The 18,026-nt window shown below is 44.1% G+C and overlaps 1 protein-coding gene across 4 annotated transcripts in view; it reads right to left on the reverse strand.

Annotated features, from left to right (window-relative positions):
- IL10RB (interleukin 10 receptor subunit beta) overlaps positions 1 to 18,026 on the reverse strand; it is a 472,792-nt gene that overhangs the window by 246,791 nt on the left and 207,975 nt on the right. For 3 of the 4 annotated variants that reach the window (XM_069636303.1, XM_069636302.1, XM_069636300.1), the window contains one exon: positions 9,355 to 9,521. In XM_069636303.1, the coding sequence (XP_069492404.1) occupies positions 9,355 to 9,521 (167 nt within the window). The remainder of the gene's footprint in view (positions 1 to 9,354; positions 9,522 to 18,026) is intronic. The other variant, XM_069636301.1, reaches the window with a different exon arrangement.

The following is an 18,026-nucleotide window of genomic DNA, read 5'->3' on the forward strand; positions in this document are numbered from 1 at the left end:
GCCCGGTCCAGTCCGTCTTCCGAACCCTGCGCATCACCTTAGACGAGGTCACAGCAGCGCAAACCAGGCCAGCGCCCCCGAGGGAGTCAGGTGAGCGTTACATCATGTCCGGGCAGTCTTAGAGAAGCTTCGACAACACCAGTTGTATGCCAAGCTGGAAAAATGTTTCTTACATGTGACCAAGGTCGGGTTTCTCGGTTTCATGCTCACACCACAGGGCGTACATATGAACACGCAAAAGGTGGACGCAATCCTCCAATGGACCTCAACCAACATCCACGAAAGGAGTACAAAGTGTGCTCGGATTCGCTAATTTCTTTCGTAGATTCATACCTGGGTTCTCAAAAATCATACACCCAATTACTTCCCTGCTGAGAAAGAACAAGAAATTCCATTGGTCCACAGAAGCTGAAGAAGCCTTTCGGAAGCTGAAACTAGGATTTACCACAGCATCAGTTCTTCGACATCCTCGACCAGACCTGCCATACGTGGTTGAAACAGATGCTTCAAACGTAGCAATCGGAGCAGTATTGTCCCAACGGGACCCGGAAACAGGACAGTTACTGTTATGCTCAACTGGTATCCACGGGGGCGTCACAGGATACTGGATGGAGGTCTAAGCGCTATCCCGGACCCCTCTCTGCTTGGTTATGTGCCAGGCGTTGGGTAGTGCCTATAACAGGAGAATGGAGGGTTAAGATACTGGTTCTGTGTTGGGCGGACTCCCAACTCCCTCTGGTCCAAATCCCCTCCCTTGGGGTTATTGCTCACCTTAGGTTTTTGTGCGTTGAACTCTCCGTCCTGCATCTCTGTGCAGGGGCGCGTGGTTGGTGCGGTCATTCCGTGGACCTAGTTGCTTCACTGGTCCATATGCCCTTATGTCGGGTCCAGACCAGCTGTGACTCCGACTCTGCTTGCTGTCTTCCAGGTGAGTTATAATGTCTTTTCTGTCTTTATTCTGTCTCTTTCTTTCCCTCCGTTTTCTCTGTCTTCTCAGTGTCTGGCTACACTACGCAGTTCCCTAACAATGTCTCTTTTTGTTTTCACAGGGATGGTTGCGATCTCGGAGTTGCCGCGCCGATGGCAAAGACCACGGTGAGTTATTGATGCGCGGAGCGCTGTGCTGTTTATTGGTGTTAATTGCTCACCTGTGTTCTCTTCTCTTCTTTATACAGGTTGCGGTGATGTTCCGGAGTGATGAGCGATCGGAAGTGCTGCTTGCCCAGGTAAGTGCTTTGTTAATGCTGACTTTGTTCCTTCTCCCTTGAAGGTTGCGGTGAAACCCGAAGATAGGCGAGGTAAGAGAAGAGCAGGGTGCTGCCAGGACTCGATGCTTGCCCAGGTAAGAATTGTTATTAATGCTGTCCTTGTTTCTTTACCTTTGCAGGTTGCGGAAAACTCCGGAGATGGGCGAGGTAAGCGAGGCGCAGGATGGATTCAAGGCCGGTTACTTCACAGGTAAGTGTTCTTGCTTGCTAATGCTGTTCTTGTTCTTCCAGGTTATTAATGGAATCAGGATCTAGGGCTTCAGGATGGGGCCGCCTGACAAGCAGATGAGCAGGAGCTGGACCCAGTGAGTGTTACGCTGCAGGAGTGCAGAATAACTCAAAGCGTGTTCTGCTGTTTGGGTGTGGTTTAAGTAGCCCAGGTAAAGTAGTTCCAGGCCAAGTAGTTCCAGGCCCAGCCACACCAAAAACACTAGACTGCATGGCTTGGTTCTAAAGAACTGAGCTGTGTAATAGGCCTCCATGTTGGATTTAGGTCCAAAACTGGTATTGCTTTATTCCTGATAATGAGCATGGCGCCAAAGGCGCCAGGACTGACTCCATGTATGTTTCTGATGGAGTTTTAAGGCCCTTGGGGCCAGTGTGAAGGGCTTTAGCGCCACTGCTGCCAGGGGGCTGTGGGGTCAGGGGCATGGATCGCGACAGTTACATCCCGTCGCATTCTGGTCCCGCAAGTTTTCTGCCCCCGAATTGAACTATGCGATTACGGATAAGGAATTACTGGCGATTAAAGCAGCATTCAAGGCATGGAGACATTGGGGGTCATTCCTTGTTGGGCGGTAAGGGATACCGGGCACCGGTAAGGAGACCGTTGCCGGTAATCCCTTACTGCCCAATTCCGAGGTCCCTTAGCGGGAACCGTAAAGGACGTGTGGTCTGACCACACGTCTTTGACAGGTCACGCTAAGGGACCAGGGCCCTAATAACGGGCCTGCTATTCGCGGGCCCGTTATTAGCACCTTCCCCATGCCCATTGAGCCCTAAGGGGGATCAAATGGGAATGGGGAATGGTTGGTTGAATGGGAACTTACCGGGTCATCCAGGGTCGGAATGACCCGGTAAGTCCCCACTGAGCCACGCCAGACCTGGACCCGGTATGGGAGGCAGCCATGGTGCTATTAGCACCATGGCTACCGCCCAACTCGGAATGACCCCCATTATCTTCTTGGGGAAAGACACACGGTCACCGTCATCACGGACCACCGTAACTTACAATACTTGAAGACCGCCAAAGCACAATCCTTGCTTCAACTTCATTTGGCTCTCTTTTTCGCAGAATATGACTTTATTATCACCTATAGACCTGGAGTACGGAATGGAAACCATGGCACACACTCTCCCTCGATTTCATCCCAGACATCCGATCCCGTGGCCATCATTCCCGGAAAACAAATCCAAACCAAGATCGCTGCCACCATGTGTGTAGATGACTTAAAAACAGTTTGCAATCCCAGATGAATCAGTCAACGCAACAGGAATGGCTTTTAAAAGGAGACCGGTACACCATTGAAAACAATCTACCATATTTTCAAGGACGCATATATATCCAGGACAAGAAACTGCAAAATCAAATCAAATCACAAACTATCATGATTCATTAGTGGAGGGACATCCAGGAATAGCCAAAACTCTGGCTAAGATAAAGCAAAACTACTCGTGGCCAACTTGGAGAAAAGACATTGCCCAGTCTATTGCAACCTGTGGTGTCTACGCACAACACAAGTCTCAGAAACAAAACCCTGCTGGTTTACTACGTGTCTTGATGGTCCCTTCCACAGCATTGCGGTTTGCTCTATAGTAGCTGGGTATCCACCCTGTCAAATGTAAAATGCAGCACTTAGCTCAAGGAATGCCACATACACCGGACTATTATAGAAGTTTCTAGCCTTTTAAATTACAGTCACTCAAATTAAAATATTAGTTATTGTTGCATTAGTATGCCACAGAGTAACGGATAAACAAAATAAAAAATAGTATTTGTATGCAATATGGAATGTGATATATCTTTTATATTTTGTAGTATACTAGTAATGCCCCAAAATGTTTGTGATTCTGCCAATGGAACACCATGTATAATTATGTACTGAATGTAATTGTATTGCCTTCATGTGGGCTTACAAATACCATAAACAATGATACCTTCATTTAATAACAATGCCCTTATATGGGCATGTTAGTGCAAGTCCTGGAAAATATGTCATGAATACCTTGTGTAATTATCGTACTAATAATACCAAATATGTTTCATAATCTTTATCCGCAAAACCATAAAATATTACGATTAATACAAGTTTATTACCTCAGCTATTGTTTTCCTCTGTAACATACTGTTTATGTTCTCTTTTCTTGCTTTAGTTACAAAGTCACCTTCCTTTTCATTTGGAATGGTGACTCATTGTACATATTACTTTGCAACAAACCCAACATGTTGGCATAAGGGTGAAATCGGTGACCTGCTATAACAATGTATTTTTCTAAAGAGCCAAAGAATAAAAGGTTTTAGGGCAATACAGTTTGCTATTCCATTATATAATCTATTATACATGATTAATTAACTAATATATAGACCAAGAGTGTGTGGTTGTTGTTAGGAAGGATGTCTCACCGTATAAAGTTGTTTTGAACGTTAGGATACTGTACTTCTTTCCATATAGCATCTGATGTTATTGACTGAGTTTGGGAACTGAAGCATTATTACAAACTACAATCCAGTTTCATATAGACTACGGAAGTACATTTTTAAATACAATCAACTTTCAAACATACAAGGAATGTCTGGGCATGCTTTAAGTGGAAAACATGTTTTTATTACTATTAGTAATAGCTACCAATATTTCGCAAGATGGTCCTGTTAGAAATTAAGGCCAGTTTCAAAATAGGCACAGTGTACCATGCACAAGGTCTTGAATACTATATGCCTCTTCAATGGAAGCCAGTGTAGGGCCCTCAAAATGGGTGAAATATTGCAGCATTGTGGCAGATTCCACAGGAGAAGAGATGCAGAATTCTGTAGTCTCGTGGTTTGCTAATTAGATATTTTGGAAGGCCTGGTACATTATATTGCCACAGTTCAGTTATGACTGGACTAATACCTAAACAGCCTTTCCCCTATGAGGTTGATAAAATAGGTGAAGAGCCTCATAATTATTTTTAAATGTAGAATTCAGTCTTTACTACCTGAGAGATCTGTGGGGCTACGAAAGGCTGTCAAAGAAGGTGGTTAGCACAAGGGTGGCATGATGCTTGTTATAAACGTGTATTTACAATAAAAGAAACCCTCACTATCCCAAACATCTAAGAGGGGTTTCCCTGCCTCAAACTAAAACTAAAGGATCTGTCTGAATGTCCATCAAAATAAAACTCCACCATCCTGTGTCACAGCCTACTTCTATCCCCCACACTACAACTAAAGAATAACTCAACAGAAGGTTCCTTCTCCAGGAGAATGACTCCCTTCTCCTGAAATTCAGGCGATGTCCCAAAAGTGTTCTTTTGTACAAGAATGCCAGAGGGAAAGACTCCATTCCCCTGGCTGGTTTTTCCAATAAATCCTTTGTTCAAGTCAACTCTCGCGACCATGAGAATGGCTCCCTTCTCATGATGTTGGTTTATACCTTCCAATATAGTTCACTCCCTTCCCCTGGGGCCTCCTGCGTATATTCAAAGACTTCGGTGACTTCTCCAGGAGGATGACTCCCTTCTCCTGGTGTTTAAAAGTTCTTTTTCATATTTCTTAACTTGATATTTGTTTTGTCACTCTTTCACAATATTAGAAAAGTCCAAAATCTTTCTGGTTAAAGTTTCAGTGGACCTATCTCTTCCACTGTGACGAGGAAGATATCCTCAGAGGTCTGCTTCACTGGCGTTGGGGTCCCAGACCCTTCTCTGGTTGTCAGTGGACCTATCCCTGCAACTGAGATGAAGAACATTTCCTCAGATGCACAAATCTTCACTTTGAGTTTCAGGGACTTTGGAGCTACCACTGAGACGAGAAGCTCTCCTTGGATGCACACATCTTCACTATGAGGTTCAGTGGCATTGGGGCTACAACTGAGACCAGCAAGCTCTCCTCAGGTGCACAAATCCTCACTATCGTGGGTCTTTGACCCTATTCACAAAGTTTGTCCCATCGCGAGTTGACCAAGGGCTAAGTATTGACCCACTCACTATCCCTGTGTCCCTACCGGTCCCCTCGTGCCTCCCGCTACCTTCTCTGTGCTCTTGGCATGTCTCCAGTTCTTCCTGGGACTCGGGCCGGTGTCTTGTCTGATTTGCAAACCTTTCTGTGCCCTGGACGTTCTGTGGCTGCTCTGCGGCTCCCAGCTTCTTACAGTCTCTGCGTTATTGTCGAGCCAAAAAGCCCATCTCCCTGAGGTCACGCAAGCACTTCTCTCAGCTGGGCTGGTTCTTGAGTCAGCTCCTGCCAGACCAGACAAGGACTCCTTCAGCGGCTCACCAGCATCATGCTTCCCTGCCTCTGGTCTGTCAACAGGATTTGAAACTCCCACTCTGGAGGGTTTCTGCACCTGCTGCCTCTCACGGTTGGGCTTCGTAAATTCCTTGGTCTATCATCTATTCTTATACAATGTTGCCAGTCCGGCCCTGGCAGATTGTCAATGTCTTTTGTTACTTTTGATACTTTGATCTTCAGGTCTCCTTGGGTCCCCTTGTACCAGTATTAGCACAGTAAGTGATCTTCCTGTTTTCTGTGCTCTTCTTCATCTTAGTACTTTCTGTATCCCAAGAACTACAATAATACATGGGTATATTTTCAAGCAAGTGGCTTGGAATGGAGGGGGAGGTTAGGGAAGGTTGGGGTGTGACGCTGTTTAATGGGCTGTACCATAGGTGATTGTCCTTGTCCCCAGAGGGGAAGACCCTCCCCATGAGGTCTGTCCCCATTAGACCACCTCTAGTGGGACTAGTTCGTAGGGCCGCACTTCCCTAGCCTCATGGGAAAGGGCTCTGCCTTTGGGAGAAGTGAGGACACCTTGCAAATTGTCGAAGCTAGTGAAAGGTTACTATCTAAAATCACACACAGATTTTACAATGATGGCAACAGTGATGGACATTTGCCTAGTGAAGATGCCAGAATTTGATGCGATCTGCAATTGGAAGCCCCACTCTGTTTTGATAGGGGTATCCAGTCAATATATCTAAAACATTACAGAGTGGTACATTTCAGAGTGGCCCATAACACCGAAAATAACAGCAAACAATTAAATAAATAAAGGGTAGTGGGGTAAAGGGTTTAAAATGGGTCAGGATGGGGTTGGGGTAGCGTTATAAGGGTAAAAAAAGGACCCCACAAATTAGAAAAACAAAAAAGAATTCTGTGTTTTTCAGTATTTTGTCCACGATGAAATGTACCACTCTGTAATTGTGGTCGGTAAGATCATATATAACCTTGATAGGATGTAGTTTAAGGAAGTTGGCACCCATTAATTTATCCAGGGCAAGAATGAAGTTCTTAATTCTATTGGCTATTTTATTGATGGAGTGAGAGTCCAGAATATTCTGTGTTATCAGGATAGTTTAGAAAAATAAATCTGAAATACTGAATCAACTTTGCCCTAGCACGTAGGTAGACAACAAACAACATAGGGAAAGGGCACATTTCTGAAGAGCTTCACGAAAAAGGGTGGCATGCTTATTCCATGACTGCAGTAAAAATTAAGTGAATCATTCTAAGCATGTGGTTGAAGTGCATTGTTGCCTCTCTTTACTCTAAACCATTCTCTCTATACTCTCAGGATCATCCTTTCTCTGACCTATCATGACACTTGTTTTTGCAAATTAAACATTGCAATAAAGTTAGACATAAAAGGTTATGAAACTGGTAACTGTCCTTTGCACCTGTGTGCTCATCTTTGCCAGCAACTACAAGGCTAATAGGAACAGCGTGCAAAGTATCTGACTGACGTCTCATTTTCTGTAACAGTTTGGATGACAAAGGGATTATAACGGCACCACGGGGTACAACCTTGCAGGCCCCTTCTGGTCAGCTGTCAGGTTGGATGATTGGTTTTGCTCTCTCTCTGCGAAAGTGGTGCCGGCATAGTTAATGGACCGACAAGTCCAGCAGGGCTTGTTCGTGGTCACACCACCACTTGTTCCTCGTTCCAGGTAGGGACGACTCATGTCCCTCTCAATACTTTGCTTATCTTCTCCTCTTCATTGTCAGGCTTCCACTGCTGTACCTGTGCTTTCAGTCTGCATCGGACGCTGAATGCTCAATCTTCCTTCTGTTTCTCATTACAAGCCAATGTGAAACTCGCAGGAGATCCCGCTGTGTAGGTCTCCACCTCCTCCTCTTATTACGCTACAATGGGACTTCCCCAGCGTAGCATTGAAGTCTTTTCTTTGTTTTTGACTCATGATCATTACTCTTCCACTGTTTTTCTTCATCTTAGTATGATTCAAGGAACCGTTATAGTATTTAGATGAGAATAACAAATTCTTAGAGATTCTTCGTCTCATTCTTCAGAAGGTGTTCTGGAAGGAGGTTTAGTGGGATGTGGCTCAGGGAGTTCTTTCCCAGTCCCATGGGGGGAGTCTCTCCCGGTGAGGTCCGGCTTGCCTCTACCCCTAGGGAGGATATTGCGTAGAGGGCTCACCTCCCTAGCCTCACAGGGAAAGGCACCTCTCTGGGGAGAAGTGACAGAATCCCGCAATTCATCGCAGAAGCCAGGTTGAGACCTAGTTGGAGCAATGCCTTGCAGAGTTTCTCATAACGCCTGACTGCCATTTTTTTCCTGTGGGGGCACTAGGTTTCACCCTGGTGACTCATAATGTGCCCCCTCATTCCTTTCAGGGGAGGGGCAACACTTCACCTGGGAGATGGACTAAGTTTGCCAGGATTTTGAAGAGAAAAGCCAGGTTTTGAGGGCCTTCCTGAAGGCGAGGTTATGCTATATGCAGAGGACTGAAAATGGGATTGAGGTTAAGATGATGGGTGCTAGGACTGAGAAAGGCGAGCCCCCTATTCTGGTGTTGTAAGACAGGTGGGACCTGTTCATCCACTCATCTGCATCCCAAAATATGTACACCGCTTCTGAACCATCTATCTATCCTTGATACATTCTCCAACCTACCATTCTTGGTTTCACTTTACTCTTACTTCAATGTTCTCTACATATGTAAAACATACTCGTGGGCCACTGGTATCTCCAGGCCTTTGGACAGCCTATCTAGCTTGATTAAAAGAACAAATATTACATGTGGCCATAAATTACTCAGGATTGTCCTAGCGCATCCAGCCCCTCCTTCATCCAAACATTACATATACGCCTTGCTATATTTTCAGTTTCTTTACTTCTATCAAACACTTTCATATCCTCTTTTTAATTCATAACCATTACTTACTAATGTTCCTGTCAATGCTTTCCAGCAGACTACGGCCCTGCGGTACCTGTTGTGGGCATATGCCCCTTAACAAGGACAAGGTTTACACACTTTGAGATCACTACGGTTGTGTGCTAGTGCAGAATAAAATACATAATACTAATTTAATCAATCATCTCAGTCTGATGGGTACAGTGGCTCTGCTAAATATTTTATTTTTCTCTTACTGTAATATCCTATACAACATTCCTAAAAGCTTTAACAAATAAACGTTATAATATGAAGTGTTATAAACCTGTGTAGGCCTTGTGAAGAGTGGCCTACAGACCCATGATTATGAAATGTATTGTATTGTATGGAATACAATAACATAATATACCACATGGTAAATTATTTGGATGAAACAACTTAGAACCTGCTGGAGGTATTACCCCTAATGGGGTTACTGACATATAATAAATAGTACTGAAATACAGGCAGTAATACCATTACTGCCTGATTTTTCAGTTGCCTTCATCTCATAATGAGATCCTTATTGCGGAGCGCATTGTGCAGGCCATGGACTTCAAGTTACTTCTCATATAACCTAATTTGGGTTGGTGCTTAAATAAGTAATAAAGTTTAACGAAAAGTAGACCATGCTCCCTTTCTGACAATAATGTCCTCTAATTATATATTAGATTTTCACAATGTATTGTTAGAATTTAATAGAAGACATGCTTACTTTGGGCCAGTGGCGTGAAATGAATTGACTGCCAAGCTGATGTCCTGTTCTGAAATTCCGACCTCACACGTAAGCAAAAAGAACCATATGTAAAATCCATGAACCTGCATTTGGTGAATACAGTTTTCTGACATGTATCCTGGAATCCTATACTGCAGCTGCCACTGCTAGAAAAAAAAGAAATGTGCATTCTAAATGCTGCTATGTTTTATGACAATTCCACACGCATTGTTAACAATGTAATCATCAGTTGCTTTATCAGGAGTTGAAACACATCAATAATTTTGCAGTTTTCAAAAAGTAATCTTTGCTTTATTCTTTTTAATACCATAATTCTGGTAGGTGCAGTGACGGTGTGTGTAGTTCTTGAATCTATCTAATAACAAGAATAACATCTCTTATCACAAAATACAGCAGAACCACTCTGCAAAGTTAAGGCTGTCTTTATTATTTATTCTGTAAATATAAGAAATGTCCACACAATGTCATACTTCCATTTCAGAGACATTTACTTGAGTTATTGCAATTATTATTTTCAAGATTGTATTTGCATTTGCCAATAAAGCCTTTTCTGTAGAAAAAGACAAATATTAGAAATATAAGAATGTAAACACATTTTCTCACATTTGCAACACGAAATATTTAAATATAAAAGGCCAGATTCTTTACAAGTGCAAAAAATAAAATGTGCAGACAATGCACCTTTTTTATTTCCCCTTGTTTCAGAAATGAGCAGGTCACCTTATTTTCAAAGGTGACCCGCACATATGTGTGGAGCTGGACAGCAGTGCAAAAGATAAGCTGTCGAGTCCGTTTGCATACATTTGTGTTGGTATTGTGCTCCCGATGAATATATGGCAGCTGCCAGCACCCATATTTATATTTATTTATAGGATATTTGTAAGGCGCCTATACAACAAAAGGTGTTTCAAGGCGCCACAAGACAAATAAGGAGAGTGGGGGCAATGGACAAAGATAACAATTAGGATCCAACTAGGCCTTATGACATTTGATTCGTGCAAGTGCAGTAACAAGAAGAGCGCGGGGGGTAGTGTTGGTCTGCGCAAAATGCGAAGTGCTCGGGTGGGAAGGGAAGAGAAGGTGTTAGGGCTGATTTTCTATACTCTGGCCTGGTGGACAGATGTACAGAAGGACAACCTATATTGTGACTGGGACAACTCTGGCCAAACCAGTTCAAGGCAGCAGTGATGAGGGTCTAGGCTAAGTCTCAAGAGATGGTGAGCTTGTAAAGGGTCCACAAGGAGTATACACAATGGGAATCACAGATTAAACTTAGACAGTATGTATACAAATGCAGTTATTTATGTTATGGCCAAATATCATCATGAGCAATGACTACGAAAAGGTAGAAATATCACACAACACTAATAATAGATTACACATATACAGTCACTGGTTGAGGGCATAAAACATATCAAACACTGTAAACGAAAGTACAGATTAGATCATGCACCAAAGGTCCACAGAGAGTTAACCCTAACTTCTTCCCTAAATTGTCTGGGTCCTTATGTCCAAAAGTTTAGAAAAGTTCTGACAAAGTTTGTGAAGCTGGAAAAAATGAATGTAGGGTCTCCGGGGTCCAGTGAACAGTTGCACGGGTTAGAGGACAATGCATTCTAACTAATAGAAGTGTCCACAACCTTTGGAATGCTTGCGCCAAGCTATGGTAAAACCAAAGTATATTAAAAGTTTTGTAAAAGTTAGGAAAACTTTTAAAGCGAATTTAGGGGCAGGTAAGAACAACTGTAACTTACCCCCCCATACTCCGATTCTTCCCCAGACTTGGCAGGTCAATGGGAGAGGGTCAGAGGTTGCTTTTCCCGCCGTCAGTCGCAGTCCTCGATTCACAGATGCTGCAGGTTTGAGCTGATCTTCGGTTGGTGTCTTTCGCTGGTGAAAGCACTCTCGGATGAAAAACGGAGCAAAATCCGATGCAGACCCTCTCTCAGGACTGTACTCGGGTCAGGTAAGCTGTTTCGGATGGTGGTCAACGCAGCACAGCGACGCAAAAGGCCTCACTTGCCTCTGTCAGACTTTCCCTCCTATCTCGGGTCCCCTTGAAGCTAGCACTCCGGAATTTCGCTGAGGTTAGTCTCGTAGGTCAAGCTGAGGATCCCCAAGTTCCAGGACGCAACTCGGAACGACGACATTGGCAGCACGGTAGCCCAAACTCTGCGCTGCTCAGCCACGGAATGTTCCTGGGACACTTCCGAAAGCTCTTCTTTGCCGTGTACCGAGCAGACGTCAGGAATGGATGTTCCCGATGGAACCGATAAGCACAAGATTTTTTCATATCTTGACAGCAAGCGCAGATCAACCAACCATTGGGAGACTGAATATTGTGAGAGTTGGGATTCTTTTAATGATTTATTTGGTTGAGGTGTAGAGAATTTGGATTTCATAATTGTGGGGTTGGGGTGGGAGGTTGATATTGTAATGTTTCTGTTTGTTTGTGGTTGTAATTTGTGGAGTTTAATATAAAAATTGGGACAGGGGGTGGGATTTTTGGAATATGTAGGTTTCTAATGGGATTATTAATATTTGTATATTTTGCTTGAAATTGTCTGTTTTATGATTCTCACTGCCGTTTTGTTGAAATGTTGATTAAAATTAAATAAAGATGATAAAAAAAGGAATGGAGGTTCCCTCCACTCTAGGGGTCACAGCTCCCACGCAGGAATGCTGAAGATCACGAGCAAGACAGGGCTCCACCAAGAAAGCATCAAAAGTTGGTCGCCAGGCCTCCTTCAGTCGGGTCCCCGGTCTCTTCACAGGTCTCACAGCTGGACAGGAGTCTTGGCTCCTTCAGGTTACTCCAGGATCTCTGAAGAATGGGTGCGCGGGTCCTCTTCTTATCCTAAAAGCCAGGAAAGAGCCTAAACTCCCACTAGCCAATAGCAGGGCTAGACACACACACACCCCAGCAGTGGTCCAATCAGGACCACTGGTGGGAACACTCATGCATACCATTCAGACACACTGAACCCAGTTTGTGGATTGTGACCAGACAGTCCCAGCCCACATCCTGCCAGCAAACACATACAGCTTCTAGTAGCCCACCAAAAGGGTCTGCTTTCCCGAGCACTGGAAGTCCTTACAAGGATTTTCCTGGTCTCAAAAGCCAGGAAGAAGGCTAAAGAACAAGATGGCCAAAGAACAAGCAGAAAACATGTGGCACGGCCATGTTGGACACTAGCCACAGTTGGTAGCCAAACGTGGTAAACGCAGTAAGGATAAAACAAAAAGCACCAACAAATGGTAAAAAGTCACTGCTGCCACCAACTTGTCCATTTAGCACACCTAGAGTAACCACAAATCCTTTGAGTGTTAGTCTAGGGTAAATCAAAAAGTGTATCCCATTGTACTGCATTGTAAGATGCATTGTACAATGATAAAAGGTTACAAGTTACTAAAAGTAGTAACAAATTCGCAAGACTAAGGGAAACAATGTTTCCTAGTACTGACAGCCTGAAGGACATGCCTGTTTCCCCATAACAGATGAGCAAAATACAGTGTAGTGAAGCTTAAGGCTTCACTGCACTGTCAGAAGTACAGGGCAGGATCGAAAATAAAAGCAAACAGTTTGGGGGTACATACAAATGGAAGGTAAGGTGCAGTAAAGAGAAATCTTTCCTAACAGAAGGGTAAATAGGAGAGAGTGCAAGTGAAATGGCGAGGTGGAAGAGGGGGGAGAGGGCCACACGTGCTAGGAGAGTGCTTTGGGGAGGCCAGGAGGGCAAGTGGCAGGGATTACATGGGGTGTAGGGTGTGAGGGTCCACTTTCTAAGTGGAAGGAGGGTGGTGGACTGGGCGAGGGGGCTGGTGCCCTGTAGAACTCAAAGGGAACCAAGCAGACAGTCACTGCAGCAGACGGGGGTGTTAGCAGGGAAGGGAGAGAGAGAAGGAAAAAGAGAAAAGGAGGGTCTTGAGGAGCTTCCAGAACTAAAGGAGATCTGGCTCAATCCTGAAAGGGGCAGGGACTTCCAGAACTTAAGGAGGTCCGGCTCAAGCCTGAGAGGGACAAGGAGACCATTCCAGAGGGAGGCTCCTGCGGAGGAGAGAGATCTACCCCAGCTCTCTGCTTAAAGAAACGTCTGATCTGCAGGGAGTTGGTGCTAGAAGACTGAAGGGCTCTAGCAGGGAGGTATCTAGGAAGATAGAGTTGGATGTGGTGGGGTTCCAGGCCCCAGAAAGCCTTGTGGATCCTATCAGAAACCAGGAGCCAGTGGAGAGATTTTACAGCTGGAGAGATGCGGTCTGTAGAGGTGGAGCCAAGTACCGTCACCCAAAGCTCCTCCCCCATGTTGCCTGTGGGTTGGGAGCCAGAGTGTGAGACACGTGCAATACCAATAAGAATACCTATACCAAAAAGGATCATGGAAGTAAGGTTCCCATTAAGAAAGCCATACATGCATTCATGACAATATGATGGCCATTTGAATGAAATCCCGGAGGAAGTGGGAAAGACGAGCAAAAGTGCAGATTGGTGATGTCATACAGGAGCAGAGTTCACACAACCAGAAAAGATGCAGAGACGAGAGAACATAGACGTTCTATAAGCGCCCAAGAAGAGGTGTCAAAGATGAGCAACACTTCGGGCTCGAAATGAAGATGTTCATGCTACAGAAATAATAAAGACGGTATTAAGTCGTTTTACAATTGTACAGTCGCAGCAACTCAAGTAGATAAAATATTCTTTAAGGCTGGCTATGTAGTGAATAAATTGCGGCGATGCGCCAACACATATGCATAGGAAATGTATGGACTATGGACGATTCCACAATGCATTTTAGCAGAGCTAGACACTGTGAGCAGAAAGTATTTTTCAGTGTGTCGCAGTTAAAAATTAAAAGCTTAACCATGAAGGTGAATCAAGGGAAGGCTTGGTTGGCTCGACACCATGAAGTCAAGGCCAACGTGGGCCTAAATGTTCGTACAGTAGTTGCAGAACATGTGAAAAGAACAAAACTCCTGATTTAAGTGAGGAGCGAGAACATTGAAGACATCAGATGTTCATCATTTAATAGCATTTTAAATACAGAAATAGTCAAAATCATGGTCTGCAGTCACGTGGTTGGATGACAATAGACACTAGGAAGAGCTGTATCGAAACCAAGAAGACAGAGCATGCCTATACTTCCTCTTATTCTCAAGCACAGAGAACATTTCCAAGACTGAATTCAAAGCCTTAATTGACTAGCAGACTGCAAAGGTGATGATGGATGACAAGCTAATTGGTGGGAAGCTATGGTTATGACCAGCCAACCAGCACCTGGATGCCAGCCTGCGTGCTGCTTGCGTGTGTGGAATATTACAGGGGGTACAAGGGTGCCAACCAATTATAGAGGGACACGTAGTAGAGAGCCCTATAGTTTGTATAACCAATGGAGCGTTGTGTATTTCATGACGTTCATAGTTGAGGGCTTAGTTGCCCCACCTAATGTTAAATACCCAATCACCTTCCCTGACAAGTATGGAACATATACATAGAGGTTCCCTGCAATCCTATCACATCCCCAAGTAGAGTTGTGTAGTTTGCCACATACATTGACGTCAGTAATGACGAGTTTTTAATATACAAGCTGCATTTTTAATGTAATGTATTGAGTGTGAAGATCGAGCAAGTTCGTTGACGTTCGCTGTAACTCCCCATTTTAGATAATTGACATTAAAACAGACATACTTTGCCAACTTCCTAAGTCAGTTTTATTATTGATGTTTGATTATGTTCTGTATCACCATCCATCTCAAAGTATTGCTACCTCGTCTTAAAGGGCTGGGTTGGATACCCCAGTTCACGCGGTAGCAGAGCTGATGGTTAAAAATTCATCGATCTAGTAAGCTTTGGGGTCCCGGTAATATCGGACGTCCTCTGCCATTTAGCTGGAAGGACGTAAAGCTCCCTGTAGATAGCGGTCGTTAGTGTAAAAATCTTGCAAGTACAGGTTGGACGGGTCCCTCAGTTTCAAACGAAATTCCCCTCCCGATTTCTACAGGAAGCTGAACGAACCGAAGTCTAAAGCGGCTGGTTGAGGAGGAGACGATCCCGAGGGTCGGATGTCGAAAACGTGAATGGTGAGTAGACTGAGTGAGGTGGCAAACTGAATGAGCACTGAGTGGGGAAGAGTGATAAACGAGGATAGAGTAATAGAGGGTTGGTTGGGGTACAGGGTCGAACTGGGACAAGAAACAGGCCTGGTCACCCAAAAAAAAGTGGCCCACCCCACGCCCCAAAAAAGTGGACCACCCCTCGCATCACGACCCTTGACCTGTGATGACATCACCAGAGGTGATGTCATTTAACCCCACCCCAAAGTGACATCCCGGGAAGCGATGAAACACGACCTTTTACCCCTTAACAAAACAGGAAGTGGCATCAAATATCAGTGTTCCCAAGTACACTTAAATTACTGTGAATCCAAGCAGACGTCCAAGGCCAAATGATAATATGTTATTGTATAGCACTTACGCTTAAGCTCTTTTTTATAGAACAAATATGCATACAATATCACCCAACCTGTGTTGGTACTCATTTATCGATCTAAGAAGGATGAAAGGCTTTTTTTAAGTTGAAAAAAACATTTATTTTTTCAATTTTCTTTCTTACAAATGGCCCAAGCATGGCCAGAAACCGGCTCCCACTCCCCAGGGACGATTTCGGCCAAGCCACGAGCTGAAAGGCTGAGAAGCCAATCCGACCCTGTTGGGGTATTTTATTTTTAGTTTAAGACGAAGAGCGTTGTAAGTTAAGACGAAGAGCGTCACAATTTAAGGTATTTAGATGAAGAGTGTTCTATATGATAAGCCCAGAATCCTACGTCAAGGACGTTTAGAAGGAACCTGTCCTAAAGTCCAAGCGGACAAATCTAGGCTAAAAACAATCAAGGATTGTTAAAGAGGATGGTTCATACTCCATCTGAGTCATTTTAGGGGCAGAGGAAAGGTCATGAGGAGCATGGACCAAAGTATATGTGGGCCGGCCAGTCTGTCAAGTCTGTTTGTTTGTCTGTATATTGTACGGTGTATGTGGTAAAGAAATCAAATATTAAAAAAGAAGGAAGAAATAGACTGTGGTGGAAACATTGAGATTTGAGATTTAATAATTTATTTATATAAATTGACTGATGATGTTCAGAGAATAAGTAGATTGAAATAAAATGTGATATAGAGGCTTGGAGCTGCGACGATTGGTGAACACTCATATTGAATTATTTTTCTGGAAAGCATTTATCTGTGTGAAATAACAATAAAACTGTGATAGTCGATTGTGACTAAAGTCATGATGGAGGACATTACTCTGCTTATACATTTGTGCAGACAGCTGCCAAAACACACACCCAAGCTCAAGCAGTACAGTGTAGAATGGGTTAAGGGTACGGCAGATAAAATGTTCATGCCATGGCCACAAGGGGGATCACTGTCTAAAGCAGTTTCCGAACATATGACGACATATTTGCATGCAGCATATACGTGAAAGAAGCTAGAAAAGAGGCTAGCCGGCTAAGAGCTTTGGATGATGTACCAGGAGGAAAGGGAAGACCCGCCTCCTCAGGACTGAATGCTTAACCAGTGTAAAGAGGGGGGTGAAGAGCCTTCTGCTCCCCCTACTGCGCCTGAGATAAATGATGATAGTACGAAAGATGAAGGAGTATATCCACTAAGAGAGCTTAAGGCAGAGACAGGCTATAGCAACCCGACAAATAAATCGCCTGCCTGTAGCAGCGAAGAGTCTAGAAAAGACTCCAGAAAGGGACATGAGCCCTGAAGTCCACACGGGACAAGGAAAGAAGTGATCGACCAGGTTTGTCTCTAGACATAGAGAGAGAAATAAGGAGATGGAAAGGAGAGAAAGACAAAGCTGGCGACGTAGTGCTCCTACAGAACGAATGGATGGGCGGTCAGATACTGCTCAAACTTGATGGAAAAAGCATTGAGGAAGTTAGACAAAAAAGAAGATCAGGACGAACAAGATAAAAAAGATAAAGAAAGAGAGAAATGATTGAAAGGCCAAAAGAAAGAGTAGACAAAGGCGAGAACAGCTGTATCAAGATGAACAGTTGAAAAAACAGGAAAGAGCAGAGGAGCAAAGGAAATATGATAACAGGCAGAGGGCAATCGAAGAATGAGATAAGCTAGAAAAAAGAAGAGAAGAAGAACAAAAGTTAAGAGATAAAAAAATTCAAAGACGTGCAGATCAAAAAGTGCATAGAGCAAACAAGAGAAGAGATGAAAATACAGGAAGAGGACAGGGTTAGAGAAGAATCAAAGTATCAAGGGGAAGTCGATGAAGAAATGGAACGAAAGAGAAGGCAAAAGGCACGCAACCTTGATTCCATGGAGAAAGAGTTCATGGAACCTAATCCTCGGTTTTTAAAGGATACACTGTGTGGATGTAGTGCAACGTATCAAACGACCAATGTCTCCTGCGCTCCTGCGGCACACAACACAGCACCCTTGTCCTGCACAGGCTTTGCTGAAGAGGGTCTGATCATCGATTTTTAAAGGATACGCTCTGTGGATGTAGCACAACGTACAATGTATCAAACGGCCAGCATCTCCTGCGGTCTTGCGGCGCACAACACTGCAGCCTTGTCCTGCACCTGTAGTGGTCTGGTGCAGGGGGATGTTACTATTTTCTGAGCATTTCAATG

The sequence above is a fragment of the Ambystoma mexicanum genome, chromosome 7p, assembly GCF_040938575.1.
Source record: "Ambystoma mexicanum isolate Mex_15411 chromosome 7p, UKY_AmexF1_1, whole genome shotgun sequence".
Lineage (NCBI taxonomy): Eukaryota > Metazoa > Chordata > Amphibia > Caudata > Ambystomatidae > Ambystoma > Ambystoma mexicanum.